The sequence below is a fragment of the Hermetia illucens genome, chromosome 3 (genome assembly GCF_905115235.1).
Source record: "Hermetia illucens chromosome 3, iHerIll2.2.curated.20191125, whole genome shotgun sequence".
Taxonomy (NCBI): Eukaryota; Metazoa; Arthropoda; class Insecta; order Diptera; family Stratiomyidae; genus Hermetia; species Hermetia illucens.
Genome location: NC_051851.1, coordinates 151,301,347 through 151,323,065, shown reverse-complemented (window position 1 = coordinate 151,323,065; position 21,719 = coordinate 151,301,347). Strand labels below are relative to the sequence as shown.

Sequence of the window (21,719 nt, the reverse complement as noted above, 5' to 3'; positions counted from 1 at the left end):
CTTCTCGGAGGTGCATCCATTACCATCCCAGAAGCTCGCTGTTGCTAAGAAAGAATTCGACACACTTTTAAAGCAGGGTAGACCATCAAATAGCTGCTGGTTTTCTTCACTACATATGGTCCCAATGCCCAACGGCGATTGGAGACCAGTGGTGATTACAGCCGTTTAAATAACCAGACTATTCCAAACCGCTACCCCAGACCACTCATCCACGACTTCCCGCACAACTTCGCTGACTGTCGTGTTCTTACGACCTTGGACGTAGCCAAGGCGTACCATCAAATCCCAGTAGCTCCAGATGACATTTCAAAAACGGCACTATGCACACCTTTCGGACTCTTCGAGTTCCACTCTGTCCTGCGAAATGTTAACTTTTGTTTCGTGGGTGATGATGTTTTGGTTGCCCCTTCCTGTGTGTCTGAGCATTTGGAACATCTTGAATACACTTTTCAATTCCTCCTTGCGGTCGGTTTCGTGTTTAATGTTGAAAAATGTAAATTCACGATTTCCCCTGATGGACTCAACGCGGATCCAGACAAGGTTTAGGCCAACGCAGACATCACAGAACTAAAAAAACAGTCTAGGTTTCCGGGCATGTTCTTGAACAAAGCCGCATAACATCAACCAATCCTCATTGCCAAGACCAAAGACTCAAGCGTGATTGCGACATTTGAGCTAGCCAAGTGACAGTTGACGGACCCTAGACTCCTGGCATTCCCACATCCAGATGTACCCTTAGCTGTATTAGTCGATGCCTCACACAAGCAGTAGCCTTAGTCCTTAACCAAAAGGTGAACCCAAGCTGGCAGTCATTCAGCTTCATTTCCAGGAAATTGACTACAGCTCAACGGAAATACAGCAGCTACGATCGTGAGCTCTTAGTCGCGTACATGACAATCAAATACTTACGATATTCCCTAGGAAGCAGGTCGTTCACAGTGTTCACGGACCACAAGTCTCTTACCTTCGCTTTTAAATAGAAGCCCAATAAAGAATGACGCGGTGCTTCAGAGCCTCAATGACAACCCCAAATACAGATTTTGGGAATTTTCCCCCTTCTGCTCAACCTTGGAAATACTCTGTGAACCTCTACAAACAAAAAAAAGTATTCCCTGCAGTACAAGATCTTGCGCAGGCATACGGACAACAAATCGGCTGGTTACTAGCAAATATTTCTGTCCCTCAATGAAAAGGGATGTTAAGTCTTGGGTCAGACAGTGCATCGTGTGCCAGAAGTGTAAAGTCACTAAACACGTACACAAAATAGTAGGCCCATTACCACGGTCTACGAGGTGTTTTCAATTGATCCACATTAATATCCATTTCTGCACAATCGTGCCCCGAGGCCCTTTGTAGGGAATGGATTCCACGCTTTGGAGTTCCAGCAGAAGTTATTACTGACCAGGGGATGCAGTTCAAGGTTACCTTGTTCTCAGAGTTAGGCATACTTCTAGGCTTCAAATGCCATCAGACGACTGCGTACCGACCCCAATACCATGGGATGCTGGAACGCTGGTGCTGAAGCCCAATTAATCTTCCTGGTTACAAGTTTTGCCTTTCGTTCTACTTGAGAGTGAAGAGTTTACCGTCAGCTCCACCGAGCTAGCATACGGGAATAGTTTGAGATTTCTTACCGATCCTGTCTTCGATAATAGGTCAGTCCTTTCCACCACTGGGATTTTGTGCTTGCTCCGGGACGCCGTGGCCAAAATAAAATCACCCCATTTTTCGACAAAGGCTAACACCCCCAAGGACCTGGACGTCTGCACACACATCGTGGTTCGCGTGGATGCATCCCGGAAGTCCTTGCAAATACCATATGCGGGCCCATATGAAATATTAAACAGGAAGAAGCCCTCCTTTAGGCTTAACATAAACGGCAGGCTCAAGAACGTCTCCGTGATTATAATTGGCGGTTCGTGAGGAAGTTATCGGAGGACGGTTCATTAGTTTGCCGGTAGACAGCAAGCTGTTGGAGTTGGAGTGCGTTCGGGATCCAATAAGTCCCAGAAGGAATTGATGTGACAATTGCATCGACTTAAAGGATGTTTATAGCAAAACGCATACCTCGGTATTGAGCACCGGTCTAGGCATGCTTCTTATGCGTTCAACGATGGAGTTGGACTCGAGGTGGGGAGGGGAAGTTCGGCCGCAAGGCTAAGGAATTCATAACATACTCCTTGATATTTTGGTTGCTAAGAACAAGAGGAAACACCTGATAGCTATGAACTTGGATGTAGAAAACGTATATGAGCGTGTAGACCTCCAAATTCTAGAGTGCAAACTAGCAAATCAAATGTATCACCTGGATCTTCAGGCTTTTTGGGACAAAGAATCCTGATGATAAACGGGGACAGCATTAAGTCTGCTCCTTAAGCAACATCAGTGCTCACTAGTGGGTTAATTGCCTTTCTGATCATTGCCAGAGGGGGAGGAGGCAGAGAAGTCCTTGAACCTGGAAAAATCCGAAATCATAACCTTCAAGAAAAGCGGAGTCTCCCCTTTCAATCTACATTCTGAAACAAGGAAGTCGATCACCTTTGCTTGGGAAGGTTATGACTTCGTTTCTAACCATCAAGGATCATATAGACATGGTTATCAAAAAAGTTAAAAGAGTGGTTAGAAGCCCTAGCTTTTTAATTGAGTATAGCTGAGGGTTGCTTCTAAAATATTGCAATTCGGACACCAGTTGTTTCTTTAATTAGTGCGAATCACTTTAAGAGAATAAGAATTCTGAGTCCCAGAAGCACAAGCAACTAATTCCTGAAATACGGGATTTACTACATAAAAGGCATTTTAAATAAAAGTGGGAGCTAAACAAGGATCAAATATAATTTGACTAGCTTGACCAAGAATTATAAAAGAGTAGATAACTCAGAAAAGCAGTTTACACACGTTGAACTCTGGTAACTTTTCAGGATACAAAGATGAGTCTGAGAGTATGGTGCAGGTTCGCATACCGTGTCCAGGAAATATGTTGATACTAAAACGGATAGAGAGGAAGGAGCAGTTGTCATTTATTCTATGGACTTTCGATCTCTCGAGTGACACTATGGTTTTCCTGGTAGCTCCCAAGTACAAGCTGCGTTCTTGTGGTTCTTTCATTGAGCATGATATATGACGGCATGACCCCAATGCGTCCTTCATATCTTCACAAAATCTCTAACGACCTTGACATCATCCACAAAATGTTACAACATAATCTGCATAACAAATCCTGTGGCCTGAAATCTTCGTCATTTCAACTTCTCGAGATAATTTTTCATTGCAGTCAAATCGCATGGACATTTACAGGCTTAATGTTGTCGACTCCTTACATTATTACCCTCTTCATTTTCATTTTATGAGCAAGGATACATCCATTTCTTGATAGAATGGAACAGAATGCAAATCATTTATCAAATTTCGCACATATAACAAATGGATGTAAAATGAAAATATATATATTAAGCGGATGCGAATATCCTTTTGCCAGACTCAATGCTATTTTCCTAGGCAAGTGAGAAAAGATTTATATCGTCCTTTCGAAATCATTTCGCTTCTCTCCCATGATTTCAGGGATTCACAGATTCCGAGAAGGATTTTTGAGTAGGAATAGATAGGAACTTGCTGTATTCGATATATTCTGCTTCTTTTTTATGGATGCTTCGTACGTGGACTTCCATATTCTGTTCTTAACTCATAATTATGGAGGAGAACCTCGGGAGGGTGCCGGCGCCCGATCATTAATCATAACACAAATGTACGGATAAACAGGCAGATGGGCATGTGATCCAGGCGGGTTTGTGCTGACTAACTGTGACCTTCTCTAATGGACTTCTTATCAGAAGGATGCCATTATGCAATGTGTTATGGGATTAAGTGCGAACTTTGGATATTTAATAGTAGAGCCCCAACTGAGGCGAGCGCAAAGTTGGAATAAAGGGAGTTCTTTTAAAATTCAGTTCAACTATTACCGAATGGTTAAGCGTTTTAGGAGTTTTCTGTTAAGTTCCTCATACGATTGGTTGAAACCAGCCTTTGAAGAGAGAGGGTGCGGTCTTTAACCTGAGATTTACAATAACACAACTTTCTGCATTTGTTGAAGGGTAGTAGGTGAGTTCAGTTTCAGAATATTGGCGATTTGTAGGAGTTTGTGTAAAAACAAAATTTTATTATAATCAGTTTATTTTTTGACTCTCTGTCTGTCTGTGGGGTCGTTCGCCTGTCTGTCACATGTGGTGCTCAGAGGTGACGGTGAGGAAGACGGGCAAAACCCTGTCGGCTGAACCAAAACCAAGTGGCCGAGGAGAACCTCCACAGTGGTGGCACTGGGAGACCCTGTATCGCATTGGCTTGCCGGCCGTGATGCAGGTGGCCGATGCTATAAAGGCCTAATTAGGGCGATCGGACCCGAGTCTGCACGGGGACTCATCTGAAGTGGCAAATTGGTCACGAAACCTTACCAGGGGTATACTGATACCATGGGAACCGGGATAGCCCCTGGGCTCTCATACTTCGGATGAACTCCCGTTGTATGTGTGCAGCTCAGTTGTTTGCGGTCGGCCCCCCTAGTGGGAGTTTCATGGTGGTTGTGGTTGTGCTCAAGCGAGAAGAGACCTTCGGGCGTCGGCGTGGTGTTGCGTTTCAACACGGGTACCGTACTCTTTAGTTCGGTAGAGATTGAGGTAATTCTTGCATCTACTAGTATGAATGCTAAGCCATGCACTTGGTATAGACTGGCACCGTTGTTGCTTGTCTCAGCGGGGCTCTAATTGTGGTCACAAAATCAATCCCTGTCTGAAGAGGACCGTAGGATTAAGTCTCCATGACAGGTACCTACGTTAATCACCAAAGGGCTTAACTGTCTGTCACATGTATTGAGCTGCTTCCAGTCAACCTGCTGGAAAGCGTCTTCCCAACGTACTCGAGGAAGGCAATCAGACCCGAGTCCGCAAGGGCTTTTTCCACGAAGTTCCACCGTAAGTCACCTGGTACCATGGGGACAGGGATAACCCGCTGAGAGCCTATGTTTGCGGAGAATACCAGGGGGATATAATCTGGGCCCAGTTAGTTGCGATTGGTCCCTTTGTGAGAGTTTCATGTGGTTGTGCCCATAACGCGAGTAGACCTTCTTCTGGGGCCAAGCCTGGAGTTGCGCGATAGAACTCGGACGCCGTACCTTTTAGTTGCTACAGATATGTTGGAACAGGCTCGCATACACTGGTATAAATTCTGCACCTACTGTGATTTCTGTTGGATGATGCCTGCAAGGCGTTAATTCATGTTAGACCCCTAGGACTTTTATGTCTGTCACATGCACTTTTGTCAAAGACTTCTACACCTATTGACATTAGGTTTGAAGGACATGTGAAGGTTGTGAAATCGCACGCATACAGAGACTGATAGGTAGGAGTCGAGGAGCCCATTTAGCGCTATGGTGCGTAGTTTTGATGCCACAAACTCCGAAGATCGTGACTGATGTTATGGGATAAGGGAGGCAAAGTCTAGTCGGCTCGGATCTTCAGAGCCAGCCCGTAGCATTCACGAAAGAAAGCAGCTCTCCCACCCTGCAGCTAGAAATCTCTCTGAGGTCCCCAAAGAATGGTTTATCAAGTGTCCGTAGCCTGACTCTAACTAGAGTTGGGCAATCGCAAAGGAAGTGCATGAGGGTTTCCCTTCCTTCTTGGCAATGCGAATTATGGGGTATGCCGAGCCTAGCGGCATGGTCCCCTATGGGCCAGTGCCCCGTGCAGACCGCCGTAATCTTGAATGCATTTGCACGCGTCTGGCACAGGAGCTCTCGTGATCGGGCTATGTTATAATCGGGCCAAACTCTCCTTGACTTGGCACAGCTCGTAAGCCTTCGCCATCTTAGGCCCGCGGCTGCTTGGTAGTGCGAGTAGACTGCGCCCATGACAGCCGCCAGCAGGTCACCGACTGTATTCATTAAAGCACTGCAAAGAGCAGAGCCTCGCCTGGCCAATCCGTCAGCCTGCTCATTCCCCTTTATGTTCCTATGCCCGGGAACCCAGAGGAGGTGACCTTGAGCGTGCCGCCCAGACAGTTCAGTGCGTCTCTGCACTGCCCGACCATCCAGGAAGATGTCGTCGCTGAGTACAAGGCCTTGATGGCTGCTTGGCTGTCAGTCAGAATGCTATGTTAGGCTTGGGGCTCAAATCTCGCCCCAGCCATCGACAGACTACCAATATCGCCAGTACTTCCACCTGGAATACACTGGCGAACCTGGGAGACCATACGATTTGGATACACTGTGTCTATTCAGGGAAACCATCTCATCGACTCCATAGGCCATCTTTGATCCGTCGGTGAAGAATACTGAGTCATAACCTTGCACACCGCCGGTCTTCCACTTCGCCCTGGTTGAAAAGTCAGCAAAGTTTCTCGTGAAGTTCAGCTTGCGTGTGGCATAGTCCGTGGGGTATGCCCAGATTTCCCAGGGTACTTCGTCTAAGATGTTGCTGTGGCCGTAGGACTTCGCTGCCCAGCATTCGGACTCACGTAGTCTGACGACACTGCACGCTGCAACGTATTGATTGTGGAGGAGGAACATCTGCCGGGCAGGACTGCAAAGCCCCAGTAACACCTGCATACGGGTTTTTTTAAATCCTCTTAAGCTTCGTCCTATTGCATTTTTTCCTCAAAGCCTGCCACCATACAATAGAGCTGTACGTAAGGATCGGACGCACTACAGCGGTGTACATCCAGAGAACCATCCTCAGCCGGAGACCCCATTGCTTTGCAAAGGTTCTCTTGCAGGTATAGAAGGTTATAAAGGCCTTCTTAACCCTAGTTCTATATTCAATCTCCAATTTAGCTTTGGATCCAGGATTACATCCAAACACTTCACATTAGAGGAAAGAACCAATCTTTGTTCATTCAGCCGTGGTAGATGGAATTCAGGTATCCTTGTCTTGGTGGTGAATAGAATCAGTTGCGTTTTGGTTGGGTTTATGCCGAGTCCGCATCTTGCGTCCCACAGGCACACCTTTCGCAACGCTCCTTCCATGATGTCGCTCGTAATGGACAGAAACACCCCTGATACTAATATCGCGAAGTCATATACCACCACCCCGCTGCTGTCCAATGTACGTAAAATTTCGTCCAATAGTGTTAACCGGAGCACTGGTGAGATGACGCCACCCTGGCGTGTCTCTGTTCACAGCTCTGGCCAAGTGGTTGCCTCCCAGATCCGACTGGATTATCCTGGTACTTAGCATGGATGTAATCCAATGCGTGAGATACCCCTCCAATCCAATACCGGTCAAGTCTTCCTTGATGGCGTTGGCATTAACGTCGTTAAAAGCTCCCTCTATATCCAAGATGGCAGCTAGGGTATACTGGTTGTACTGCACCGACCGCTCAACCGTGCCAACTACCTCGTGGAGGGCGGTTTCTGTGGATTTTCCTTTGAGGTAGAGATGCTGCGAGTTAGAGAAAGGCATTCTCTCCATAATCGTCCTTAAGTGAATGTGCAGGACGCGTTCTACGGTCTTCAGCACGAAAGAGGTCAGGCTGATTGGTCGAAAGTCCTCAGACTCATGACCACGCCTGCTCTCTTTCAGTATGAAAACCACTTGTGTGCGCCTCCAGGACTATGGTACGTATCCTAAAGAGATGCAGCTCCGGTAAATCTCAACAAGCTACGGCACAACCCTTTCCTACTGCTTCTGCAACATGACTGGCATTATGCCACCTGGGCCTGGATATTTATATGCGGAGAAGCTGTTCATAGTCCAGGGGATCTTATCCTCGGTAATTACGGATTTGATAGTCTCGCACCGCTTGAGTGGCCGCAAACCCTCCAAGCAAGGTTCTGACTCATAGTCCTTCTCGCTGGCGTTTGAACCACCACCTCCAAGGTTTCACTAGATTCCGTCCAGGAGCCTTCCCACTTTTTAAGAAAGGATGGGCTCTTATGTTCCTTGGACAGAATCTTACTGAGCCTCGCTCAGAGACTGGTATTTTATAGGAAATTGAAAGGGCGATCCCGATATAAGCAAGGGGAGGGTGTAAAATGTTTCTATTCTGAATATAGGTATTGGTTAGTACTATATGCTTACAAGAGAAGGTATAAACTTGAAGTTATAAAGGCCTCACGTTCAGGAGACAAAATCACTGTATACTACAGAATATTGGAAAGTTTGGTGGACCAAGACAAAATTTAAGTAAAATGGGAGCTAAAGACTGGTTGCTGCATCTAGTCGGGTAAATTTTGAAGCACAGGAACTGTTCTTAGCATTTTTCTCATTCGAAAGCTCCTGTCCCCTGTAAGTAGAGCCAGAGTTGATATTGGTCGAATGAAAATTCGTGGCCCCGTTAAGATGAACCAATGAAGCCTTAAAGCATGGACCTTCCTTGGCTGTCAGACATGCGATAACAAGAAATTCAAGTCTTTAGAGACCATTGCCGGGTTCTTCAAAGGGATATCCGGTTATGGGATGGTCATTACCTCAGTTAAGACAGAGCACTTTTTCGTGGTTTGCAACGAGCCAAAAATGCTGAAAAGGATGTGAAACTGGTGGTTTGTGGTGCCCCATGTATTTTTTCATTCAGCAACTGACACAGGATTGTATCCATTATACTGCTTTGACATACTTAACCTAACGAATTGATGATTGGATCGTTTTTAAGGTGACTTGTGTGCAAAGGGTAGGAAGACGATGAACCTCGTCAAAAATTCACTTTCATGAAGGCTTGCCGTGTATGGACGGATAGTCCTAGTGGAAGTATCGCAGTGTTCGAGTGATATTACATTTATAGTTACTTAGTTCACCGTACCACACTGAAAGAAAGTAAGTGTATACCCTGTTCCTTTTACGCCTACTTTGATGTATAACACAATTTCGGTCTGGGTCTACTACTATTTGTGTTCTTCATCAACGACTTTCCCAATATCCTCACGAACCCTTGTTTATTTTGCGCTAAAGGTCTAAAGGTTTTTCATTTGTAGCTTCTGCTGTGGACTGCGGTCTCTTCAGTCGACCATAGATCGATGGCTTCGTCTCAATGTTGCCTATCCAAGCGAAGCAGAAATAAAGGTCTTCTAGGCCATCATAGAGGTAGCGTTAAAAATATCTGAGCCGCATTTTCTAGTTAACCTTCTTCAACTTGAACGAGGATTCTAGTGAAGGAAGAAAAATGCTGTGAATCTAAGCGAGGTGCGAATGTAAAAATCTTAGAAAGACACACCTAGCTCAGTCGCGCGACCGTCGTACTTATAGCGTACACATGATTGCTCAAAGGCACACTCGGCCTCTCAAGTCCCAGACCGGCGAAACCACCATTTAGGTATTACTTTGCAGGGTGAGTTTGTGTTGAGATACTCGGGGTTCTATTCTTTTCTGCTTTTCCCCTTTCGTACTTCCTTTAGCCGCTCGTTCGACCCTTCGGAATGCCATTGCATCAAGAAAATTTCGGCGAATCGTTCAATCCAAAACCTGGCCTGCTACATGCTCAAGCGCTCGGCAACCCATCGTATACTAGTTCCATCTACGTTGCTAGAGATCATACGACTTTGACTTTCTTATATTCCTACGTCCTGTGTGCCCTTCCATTTGTCCTGCATGATACCACACACTGACTTCTTTCGCCAGAATGTAGACGGGTATCGAGCTCGTCACTCTGGCTTCTAAATCCTACGAGCTTTTCGAGGTCCGCGAAGAGGGCGGATTCGGAATGGATTCCTCAGTATGTATTTTTACGGCGAGGGTACCAAAGCGGAAATCCATTCCCGACAGAGGGCTTCAGTACATGACAGTGATGTAATGTCCTTCAGAGGTATTACTGTAAGCCATAGCGTAAACTGATCAATAATCTTCAGGTAACACCTGTAGCCGCACGAGTCTCGCAAAGGGCCCACCATGTTAAGGTGCATGATATGGAAGCCATTTGTCGACTTAAGGAATACTACTACCTCCTTCCTTGCACGCCTAATGACCTTACACTTCTGGAATGCGGTGCAGTCTCTGGCCCAAAAAATCACTTCTCTATTCATGGACGGCCAGAAATACTTGCTAGTGATTAGCTGGTTCGTTACCGGAGTGTTGGAGTGCGTAAGATCTTTCACTGAAAAATGACCGAAATATATGGTCCAGGTTGCTTTTCGGAGATTTCGCGGCATATGTATATTTGGAATCCGATTGAAGACTCTGAAGTACGAGCGATTGCCGAAAAATTGAGTGTGCCTGGGACGTCGAACCCAGAGGTCCGCGGCAGAGCGTCAGCGACTAAATTGTCTTTACCGGACACATGCTGGATGTCTCCGCGTTAAGTAAGGCCAGGTGGTGAAAGGCTCTTGGCAGGTAATGACGATGGTAGTTTACCAGCGGCAGCGACAATCTTATCTGGCCTAGAAGAGTCACCTCCTACTAGGAAAATCTACAGTTTCAACTTCGCAAACTAAGCCAAATGGTCGGACTTGGTGGAAAGGGCGATCAGAACATTATCCAAGCAGATGTCTTGGCTACGTAGAACAGAGTGGACGAATCTCTGGGACGTTTGTGCCGCATTGCCCAGGCCGAAAGTTATCCTTGTGAACTCGAAGAGTATGAAAGGTGTCAAAATTGCTATCCTTGGAATATCTTCGGGAGCGACGGGGGTTTAGTAGTGAAATTTGGCGAGATCTAAGACCGACAGAACACAATAATGGGGGGGGGGGGGGGGGGGGGGACGCACCTTCGAGAAGATTGTGGACCCAGTAACGATGATGTGGTGTGGAACATCACGTTTAATTGGCTGAAAGATATTACATACAGTAGTAATGTTGTAATATTTTGGAGGAGTTTGTACATGTGGCGATCGGCAACTTTCTCAAAAATAATAGAGAGGTGTGTGTCATTTGCGTAGGTTGAATTTTTTCCCGACAATTTTTAGGGTCTAGAGCCGTGGAGGACTTAGCTCTACCAGAAAATTGTACCTGTTAAGGGGGTCATGCACCTTTAAGCGTCATGCTGCAGCGCTTTGGGTAGTTGTCTCCGCATTCCCCAGCGAAGTTAGTTTTTTTGGTGTCGCGAGAAACACGTATTGGCTAGTATATTTGTGGCTCTATTTGCAAACCTGCGATGGTAGCAGTACACGTCGATGCAAAACTGCGTGCGGCTGCCCGACTGGCCTTTTCTTGAGATGGTCGCCGAAAGAGTTTTTGCTCTCGAACGTAAAGTATTCACAAGCGCCGTCAGCATAGACGCTAGTCGAAGTTTTGCGAGTAATCTTTGAGGCAAGCATAGGAGCCCTCGCTCAGAAGGTCACTTAATCGTCGCGTTTTGCTTTCTCACGTAATTCACTTTAATACCTAATTTGGGCATACAGAAAGTCACAGAGCTAATTGGACGTCATAAATTTGGACAATTTGAGGTATTTAGCAGTTCAATCACACACACATAGTAGGAAGATGTGCAGCTAATGTCAGAGTCACCTCTTTGGGGGCGTGTGTTGTAATTGGTGGTGGTTTAGAAGTAATTTCGGGAATTAAATTTCTGCAAAAACTAGTCTGGTGGTCAAAGGGTAGTATAGATCCTAGGGCGAAATGTGGATTGGTACCCACCATGAAGCATAAAACCTGGGAAACGCCTGCTGAACCAACACCAACAGCTCTCCTACCAAATCCTATCTCTACCCCCATGTGGTGACCGCTGGGAGCTCTTTCTTAAGGAAAAGCTGCAGACGGAGAAGGATGAAGACGAGTCTCCCGCGCCTAAAAACGGGACAAAATGTACCAACTGGTCCTCCAGGTTGCGGATTGGGTAGGGTTAACAACCCTACATGGAAAACAACTTGTTTTGAAGCCACAACAGGAGCCTTGGACTGAACGGACACCATAACGACGAACCCGGCAACGACAAGGGAATAACGATTTGCGCATTATCTCATGGAACGTGCGCTCCCTATACAGAGATGAAGCTGCTGAGCAGCTAGCCGATACCCTGTCCCAATATAGGGCTGATATAACAGCGTTACAAGAGATGCGATGGACAGGGATTGGTTTCCAGGAGAAGAGTCGCTACACCATATATTATAGCGGTCATCCAGTAAACCAAGTGCACGAAGTAGGTTTTTTAGTCAGCCAGAAAATGAAACCTGCTGTTATCGGTTTTGAAAATATAAGCGAAAGGCTATGCACTGTGCGCTTCCTAGACAAATTTAGAAATTTAGAAGCCTGCCCCCGATATGATATCAAAATCATTCTTGGGGATTTTAACAGCCAAATAGGGACGGAGCCTGTATTCAGGTGAAACGTTGGCTCCCATTGCTTATATCAAAATACAAATGATAATGGACTGCGGATTATTCAATTAGCGGTGTCATAAGAAATGGTTGTTGGAAGTACCTGGTTTGCGCGGAAAGCGGTCCACAAACATACGTGGGCCTCTCCAGACGGGACCACTTTCAACCAAGTTGACCACGAGTTGATTGAACGCCGCCCCTTCTCAGCCTTGAGGAATGTCAGAACATATAGGGGGGGGCAAATATAGACTCGGATCACTACCTCGTTGGCATGGTGCTCTGAGCTCGAATAACAACACCACACAGAATCCACTCTAACAATCAGGTGAGAGTTAACACTGAAGCCATCCACAACACATCCCTCCGCAACACCTATAAGAGGGAAATGGATGCCGCAATAACCGCAGGCAACAGAGGACAACATCTTGGAGATGAAGCATCAACAAATGATCTTCACAACCACCTGAAAAACGTTATCATTGATACGGCCAGAAAGATACTTGGCCACAGCCGCAAAAAAAGTCGGAACGGCTGGTTTGACGATAAGAGTAAGCTAGCAACGGAACGGAAGAATGCCGCATAGCGAGTAATGTTGCATTCTCAAAGAACGCGGGCACGTACAGAGACTTATCACGACTTTAAAGCCGCCTATGATAGCATAGCCAGGGTAAAACTGTACGGCCATTAGAGAATTTGGTATCCCGACGAAATTGATAAGACTGACTAGGCTGACCCTCACCAATGTGCGAGGCCAGATAAAAGCAGCAGGATCACTCTCAAGACCATTCAACATCAACAACGGTCTACGACAAGGGGATGCCCTATCATGCGTCCTCTTTAACCTGGCCCTCGAGAAAGTGATCCATGATGTTGAGGTAAATGCAAGAGGTACGATCCTCTTTAAGACCACCCAACTACTGGCCTATGCTGGCGATATCGACATAATGCGAAGAACCACCCGAGACGTACAAACTGCCTTCATCCAGATCGAGCAGGCGGCCCGAGATCTTGGGCTGCACATCAGTGAAGGCGAGACAAAACATATGGTGGTAACGTCAGCACCGAAGACGAATCAACCAACAACATCAAACCGCACTGGTCAAACAGGAAGAATAAGGATAGGAGACTGCAGCTTTGAGACCGTTGATAATTTCTTCGATCTAAGGTCGAAAACCACAACCGATAACAGCTACGATGATGAAATCCGTGCACCGTTGTTGGCAGCCAACAGAGCCTATTTCAGCTTACAAAAACTGTTCCACTCGAAACGTCTCACCATAGGGTCAAAGCTCTTACTGTGCAAGACTATGATCTTGCCAGTCCTCATGTATTCTTCGGAGACTTGGGTTCTTAGTAAGAAGAATTGCGAACTCTTGGCCGCGTTCGAGAGAAAAATCTTCCGAAGAATGTTTGGACCCCTACATGCGTATGGACGATTCCGTAGCCCATATAACGACGAAATCTATGAGCGATACCATGACCGTCAGGTTGTGAATAAAATCCGGCTCAATATGTTACGGTGGGCGGGTCACTTAATTCGTATGGATGAGGATGATCCAGCCCGGAAAGTCTATAAGAGCAATATCTACGGTAGAAAGAGAAGACGAAGCAGATCTTGTCTGAGATCGAACGATGGCGTAGGTCAGGACACCAGACAGCTTTAAGGGATATCGAATTGGTGGACCTCGGCGAAAAACAGAGATGTCTAGAGTTCCTTATTACGGCAGGCCTAGACCGGATACCGGTTGTTGCGCCATTGATGATGTGGCCCTTCTCTTTACACAACACGCAACCATAATATTGGCCATGCTGTCGGAATGTGGAAAATTATGGTTTTGTTGTGAAGCTTCTACACTAGACAGTATAGATTATTAATGTGGGAAATTCAAACATTTTAAAGGCTCACGAAATCTTTTATTTTTGGCTAGTTTCCGGCTTTCGACTTAAAATAAATTTTTTACTGTCAAAATTGCGAATTGCAATATTAGAGACGAACATTACATTAACAATTAAAGATAACACAAATTAGCCATACTGGAAAAAACTATTAGCTCTTGTTCTGTCACGAAAGTTAAGCGTTGGTATTAGTGCTTAGTACTTAGAAGGGGGACAACTTCGTAATTTGATTGAATAAATTACTTGTCCAGAATTCCATTATATCCAATGCCTCAAAAGTGAATTCAATATTTAATTACGTACAATATTCGCATATTACCATTTTCATAGTGTTTAATTTCAACACCCACTAGCACGTTTCTAGACGCAAAGTACTACTTCAGCATTTTCCATTGTAAGGTACGGTACAGCAAACATCCGCGTCAGCAAAAAGGCTCAGAATGTATCACTTTCCTTCCACTCGAATCTTGGCATTAATTCACTCCATGAGAGCCTGTTAACATCCTTGGAAAGTTCAAGGCTATCACAATGACTTACATCTCATGAATCACCGCCACGTGCAAGACTCCCCAACCCCAAAGGTTTTCGCCCGTACCTCAAGAATCCTTCAGTTTCCCTCTTTAAACCTTGATACCCCAAAAATCACACATTCACATTCATTATGTAACTCTTTCTCCCATCTCATGTTTGAACACATCTTTGGTACCAAATAAGGAGAAGAAAATTCAAAAATTGTCCTTCATCCCATTTGCCATTCATACAGGGTCTATTCTGGGGACTTGCATGCATATGGCTTATTTATCCTGGCATAAAAATGCCACATCTGCAGGGAGAGCCGTATACCGGGAATTCATCGTATAAATTCCTCTACACCAATTACGTACCAACTGAGTTCTTCATAAATGGAATCGTTTCAGGAGTTCTAACAGTCGTGAATGTGATTTGTATTTTTATTACAGCCATTATAGTCCTTAAAATCAAGGAGGTTGCCGCGCCGTACACATCGAGTCCAGATCTAAGAAGGTAAGTTGGTCCTAGAAATAGAAATGTGTAGTTTTGCCGGGAATGTTCGGAGATAGGCATTTTTGTTTAAGATGTCCCCATTGGGGGCTCGAATGTGTTTGTATTCTAATATCCTTGCGCTCCTTAAAATGAACAGTTTATCGATTTTCGGATGCGAATCCCCGCCTGCTCTCGTTCTGGCTCTGGTTACTTTAATTATTGAAGATTTTATGACTGCAAATGTATTTTCACTGGCATTAGCTTGGTATATCCTTGGAAGGAGCTCATTTCGTGAATATACTCGTTCATATAATTTAGGAGATTTGTGTACTCGCATTTAGTTAAATGAGCATAATACTGTCAAGCGGAAGGGTTGGTGCCCGGGACGGTTTCTTGATGTGTTTGCGTCGCACTCCGACTGCTTATATTTAAGGCATTAAAACATTACTGCGGCTCCAGACCTTACCTTAATTCAATAAGTTTTCTAGTGCGAGGTGCCGTAAATTCCTTTATTATGTGACATTAAATTTATTATATATGAAACTTTTCGGGTATAATGGCTAATGCTTTTAAATACTCCGTAAATCAAGAGGAAGCTTAGACGAGTGAGTATATGACGTCCTGGAAAACCATAAAAGGTTGACACATTTCATGGAGTAATGGATATTCGTTTATGGTAAGCAAACATCTCAAGGAGGACCTGAGATGATATGCAAGAAAGCAATCTTCCCCTCAACTACCACAATTTTGGGGAAACTTTACGGGACAGAAACCGTCGGGCACAATTTCTTCCTGTCTCCTGTTTGCGTTGGTTTCATATAATTACATTCCTACGGTTGAATTTAATATCACCGAATTTTAGTATGCACATGACAGCTCTTGTAAAATGATGTGACCGGAAGAAATCTAAACCATTTCCCTGAAGGAGTCACTCCTTCCTTATGGCAATTATATCCTTCTCCGTTGACAACTACTTGAGGAGTGTTATGATGAAGCATATGCACCATATCTGCTAAGTAGCTTGGAGATCCAATGACATTTATTTGCATATCCTTGACTCACTGAGCTCAGGGATCTTAGGTACGGTTAGGGGCCTAAAATTACTTGGAAATTCAAACTTTGGTGCCCTCAGAGAAACAAAACGCAGTGACATAAATTTAATTTGCGAAATGGAGCGCAAGGACAAAATCAGGAGTAAATGGGTCTATTAAAGAGAACTCAGCTACGAAAATACTCAAAAAGTTTAAAGAGGGCAACAATGGACTCGGCAGGTGAGACGTGCCAGCCTGCCTTGTTGCTCATCCAAGAAATAGGACTTTTGTAGTTTGCTTGTTCCTTATCAACTTAATTCTGCGATTCGAGTCGAGACCGCATAGATGGATATAATGAAAAGTTAAAAGTCACCAATGAGACACGAGGCAAGAAGAGGAAATGAAGCTGATACAAATGAGCTTACCGGGGTTCAGATTCGTCGCACAAAAATGTTAGTTATCATCCTACTAACAAAGAAGCGATAGCTTCATATTAGGAGATGATAGGCACCTTTGCTTCTGATGTTATAAGTTGGAGCTCCATCAATCCAACCAAAGCCAGCGATTTTGACGCTTGGTCAACCTACAAACATTAAGGCAATGTGTCTTGTTCATTATTTTCGCAGAACCTGACACTATACTAAAAACGTTTAGATATGCATTTTCATCCGAAAAGGCTCAATTTCGACCTTCGATCAAAGCGTATTACGCGACTTTGTCTCCGTCAGTGCGAGACACCGTTCATTGTCTTTTATAGTCGATCAACACTCAGAACCACAGAGGGCGACAGAGCGGATGACACTCCGGTAAATTTTAGATTTGAGATGCTCATTGATACGTCGATCACAAAGGACACCAGTTCTGTAACGCCGCTTCGTCCAGGTTACGCTAATTCGTGAAGCAATTTCATAAGGTAGTTTACCATTGGCTGATCATTGACCCGAGATATTTAAATTGTTCAGCCCTGGGCAGATCACTATTACTGACAGTAGTAGTGAATGTTTCATGGGGATCGGTCGTGTCTGGAAAGGGCCTGATAATAATAATAAGGTCGTCTGATTTGGTGGCCGGGGCGGGTACCCGTAATGGACAGCACGGTATCGAAACCGCTAATTATGGGGCAGTTCGACCGCAGTTGTGTCCCCACAGTCTGTTGCGACCACTTCAGCAAGTCCGCGCAGGCTGTGGATGAAGTGGACTGGGGAAATGAACCTTGTTATCATCCGTTCTCACTACGAAATAACAACGGCGGGGCAGATAAAGCCTTTTATCGCCTCCTGTTGTACCAGAGTTTCGTCGAGCGCTTCCTGCAATACGCGCACGTGACTGTTCCGTGGGTTGCAGAGCAGTGTCGCTTCATTTCTCGCATCGACAAAATCTCACCATCATCAGGGAGCGTGTTCGACTTGAGTTTATAGTGGCAACCTGCACCAAGAGTCAATGGGGGTAGAGGTGGCGGCATAAGTTACGCAGCACTGAGGGTATCAGTTTCAGTATTCGCCGAAGGACTCTTCTTCACCGTCGGCCAAAGTCTCCGCTTAGGTTTCGGGACGAATTCCAAAGAGCGTATATATAATTCTCAGAAATAGATCGACTGTGGTCGATATGTCGTTACCGCGCTACTGTGTATTGTTTTACAGTTACGGCTGTCAAACTGCCCAGCCAGAAGATTGGCGTTGCCTTGAGTGATCAAAGAGATCTACCATGGAAAGATCGCCTGGAACATCGACATGACTCACTGAAGCAAGTTTTTGCTAGGCTGACTCAAGTCAACAATGGCAATGTCAGCAGATTGCTGAAGAACAAAGTGCAGAGGGTTTATCGGCGCTATACTATCCCCAGTGAAATACCCGTAGTTATAATTCTGGAGATATTAACAAAAAATTTTCTGTCGTATGGAGTCAGTTGTCTCTAAAAAAGACACAGTACCCTGTAGCCCAAATATCGATTATTTGCTTACCGACCCTCTACAAATTTATAACCTTCATTATTAGTGGAAGAATGAATGAGGACCTCTAGAAGAACAGCTTTTAGTCCAAGGAACAGAAGGGCTACTGCGTTGTATTAATGGGTCGCTAATAGTAACTCATTATCGACTCGGTAGTTGTAGGACAGACAACTAGAGGCCAAAGAAATCTCTTTAGTTGCTATATCGATTACGCCAAAGTTTTTGAGAGCGTCCCACATACCTGGCTAATTGATGTACCCAGCTGTAACGCATTGATCCCAACGTAATAAATTAGCGACAGTCACGAAAGGGTGGCATACCACCTTGACAGTGCATCCGCAAAGGTCATCACAAGCCCCATGCTGGGAAAAGCATTGGTGATCTCTACATCCAGGCTTTGACCGACGTAGAGTTCGACAAATACCTAGGAATTATGTAAGGAATCTATCCTCGAGTTGCTGATCTGAAGGAAGTCCTGCTGTTTGAATTTCTGCTACCGGTGGAACTGGTACTGAAATCGCATCTTTCAGGGAAGAGTAAAATAAGGGCATTAAATGCATTGGCTATTCCTTTATTGACGTATGCGTTTGGAATATTTTCGTGGACGGAGACCGATCTGGAAAACATCTAACGGCGGATACGCAATATTATATTCGAGTGCATCATCGAAATTCTGTCGTGGAGCGGATGAACCTGCCTCGCGGCATCGGAGACAGTCGCGTGGTTGACACTGCGACACAACATCACTACCAAGCCGACTTGCTGCGCGCTTATTTTTACAGCAAAGTGCAGGCGAGCCCCTCTCAGGCGGCAGTTTGTAAGGCAAACTCTAGGCTGGCTCCCCTTAATTTGGAGGATCGATCTCTCATTCCATTCCATTCCATTCCATTTGTCCATATGCATCTGTCGAATAGATGGCTATGTGCTGGGGAGCTCTCGGAAGGATTTATGTGTGCCATGCAAGATGGAGTGGTCGCCAACCGAGTTTATAAAAAGCTCCTAATGAAAGAACAGGTGGAGAACGACCAGTGCAGAATGTGTAGTTCGGCGTTTGAGACGTTGGACCATCTCATTTTTAGCGGCATTGTTATAGCGCCGGTGCAAGAAACGAACAGGCATAATGCTGTATATAAGGTGGTCCATCGAAACTTTGCATACAAGTATGGACTGACCAAGAAAAAATTTCCGGTTTACCGATATCAGTCACAAGTGGTGCTTCGATGGATCTGCTTACAGCGTGTACTGGGACCGGCAAGTTGTAACTGATCGCCAGACACCACACAACAAACGGGACGTGCTGTTTGTTTAAACACATGGGACAGAAGCATCTGAGTGTAACCATATGTTTGCAATTGTCATAATATTGGCTTCCCTTGGTGTCCCGGGACTTTCATACAGCCTGGTTTAAAACACGCAGAAGTACACCATTCTGCATACATGTTCGATGTTTCGAGAAGTTCTCGGTAGATACTCTCACTAAGCTGGTAGGCTAGTGAAAGTATCTGCCCCCCTGGTAGCCCCTTTACCTTTTAAGAAGGTAGGATTGTCCGAGTCTAAATGCTTGGCACTTAGTGGTAGTATTAGGTAAAATCCGGCATCTGCTGAGATTGTGTGAATTCGAAGAATAATATTTTGAAGTCTACAACTAACAGAATTTTTTTTATGTCCTCTAGTGTTTCACCTTGGCATCTGGTATTAAGCATTTTGCCAGTTGCCTCAGCCTGCTTTACAGAAGTGCCAGGTACTGCCCCAGAGAAGGTTTCATCACTGTCCTCACAAAATTTACAGACTCCGTAGATATCCCTAGCTTCGCCAGATGATAGTTTAGCCTGCAGTGACCAGTGAGTATTTTCACTACGGTCTGGAGGTTCTCCTTGGTGAGCTTTAAACAATCTTTTGAGCGCTTGGGTTCAAACTCCGATTGCAGTGAATATCCAAAATAATATCCTCGGATTGTATCCCTATTTCTCCCCGCTATGGGCCTGCAAATCATCAGAGTCCTTGTAGCTTTCCAATATATGTTTTCAACATGTATCTTCCAGAGAAGTTTTTGGTCTTGTGTGATTCCATGCCATGTAAGCTAGTGGCTCTCAGGTGATCAAGCTTGTTCTTGCTAGTGAATGGAACTATATTGGTCTTGACTGCATTTACGCACAGCATCGCCTGCATGCACCAGTTGCTAGTGGTTCGTAGTTCAGTTTTGACTCTGTCACATAGAGTATCCTCATATTCGTCGCTACAGGTTAGAAGAATGTCATCAGCGTAGCCCTGGTCTTGTATTCCAGTGTCTGTTCTTCTAAGAGTTCCTCAACTACCATGCACCACATAATGTTGATAATAACCCACCTTATGGACAACCGTGACTAGTGTTCATCACAATAGAATTTGTACCTGTCGTCCTTTTATTTAGTTACTCTTTAACATTCTGCCAATCCAGAAGACCTGGGTGTTTCCTACTCCCTTGTGGACTAGGGCATCTCATATCTCGGTGTGCGATGTGTTATTGAACATTCGCTCAGTGGCCAAAAATGGCATTGCCTACTACATCTGTCAGCTAATATAGGGCAGTTTCGGTAAGAGTATTGACACTGATGTAGAGGAGTGTGTATTAGGACGTTACTTCTAATATAGTTGTCTGCGACCTTAACGACCGTTTTAAGTACGAATGATGTTAGTCAAATTAATCTGGAAGATTTAGGAGCTGATAGAAGGCTTATAAAGCATACCTACGGAAAAGATATCACCAACAACAAGACTTATGGGACATTACAAATCAGGGATGGAGTAATGATAAGCAACCCATATACCTTTGCTGGTAACTAGGAAGACCACAGTCAATTTACCCGCAATTTTTGCTCGATAAAGTAACAATGTATTTTCTTCTACAGACAACCAGTGTAAGGGATTTATTTCCTATAAAACTATTAACACGTATTTTTGGGCATGCTTGTTTCTCCCGCTTGGTAGGAAAGCCGATGGTAGCTAAATGCCAAGGTTATCCCCAAAAACACCTTGGTCGGACACGGAAGCATGGTTTTGGCGACGGGAGGTTTGTTAATTTTTGCAGCTTCCACTAAATCGACATCCGTGCCATAACTGACAAACGCCATACTAGCAATCAGATTGACCACTTTGCGGTCAGCAGTTCATTTACGAGTTGTCTCCCCGATGTGCCTAACAAGAAAGGTAAATACACCGACCTCGAAGGAGATCATGATCATGATCATGATGGTCATTTGTCTTGGCTTGCGCGTTGCGTCCGCCACTTCTTGCAGGTTTGGACGGATCCAACCCCCAACTTCAACAACGGGCATAATAAGATCTGCCTGACTGCCGAAACGTGGAACGGATCGTCTAACGGGAGGGGTTCGAGGCTCTATTGACCGTTGCGAGTGCCGGTGGGCGTGGTGTGCTCAAACTCTGATACTGAGCGGGATCGCGGGAAAATCAACGTAGTTTGTAATGTAACGAGAGAGAATTTGCTATTGGGCTAGTCAGGGAAGCTGAAGGTGTCACTAAACGCAATGATTTCATTAACGTATACGACATCACGAAACAGCTTCCATGTGGTCATAAATCATTCTATGGTCCTGTGAAGGACGTTAATGGTTGATATC

General features: G+C 45.0%; 2 protein-coding genes across 2 annotated transcripts in view; one reads left to right on the top strand and one right to left on the bottom strand.

Moving 5' to 3' along the window:
* The window catches only part of LOC119651725, a 613,458-nt gene that overhangs the window by 157,967 nt on the left and 433,772 nt on the right, over positions 1-21,719 (bottom strand). The window lies entirely within an intron of this gene.
* LOC119651727 overlaps positions 1-21,719 on the top strand; it is a 118,763-nt gene that overhangs the window by 84,923 nt on the left and 12,121 nt on the right. Inside the window, exon 9 of the mRNA XM_038055454.1 lies at positions 14,885-15,144. Coding sequence (XP_037911382.1) covers positions 14,885-15,144 — 260 coding nt within the window. The remainder of the gene's footprint in view (positions 1-14,884; positions 15,145-21,719) is intronic.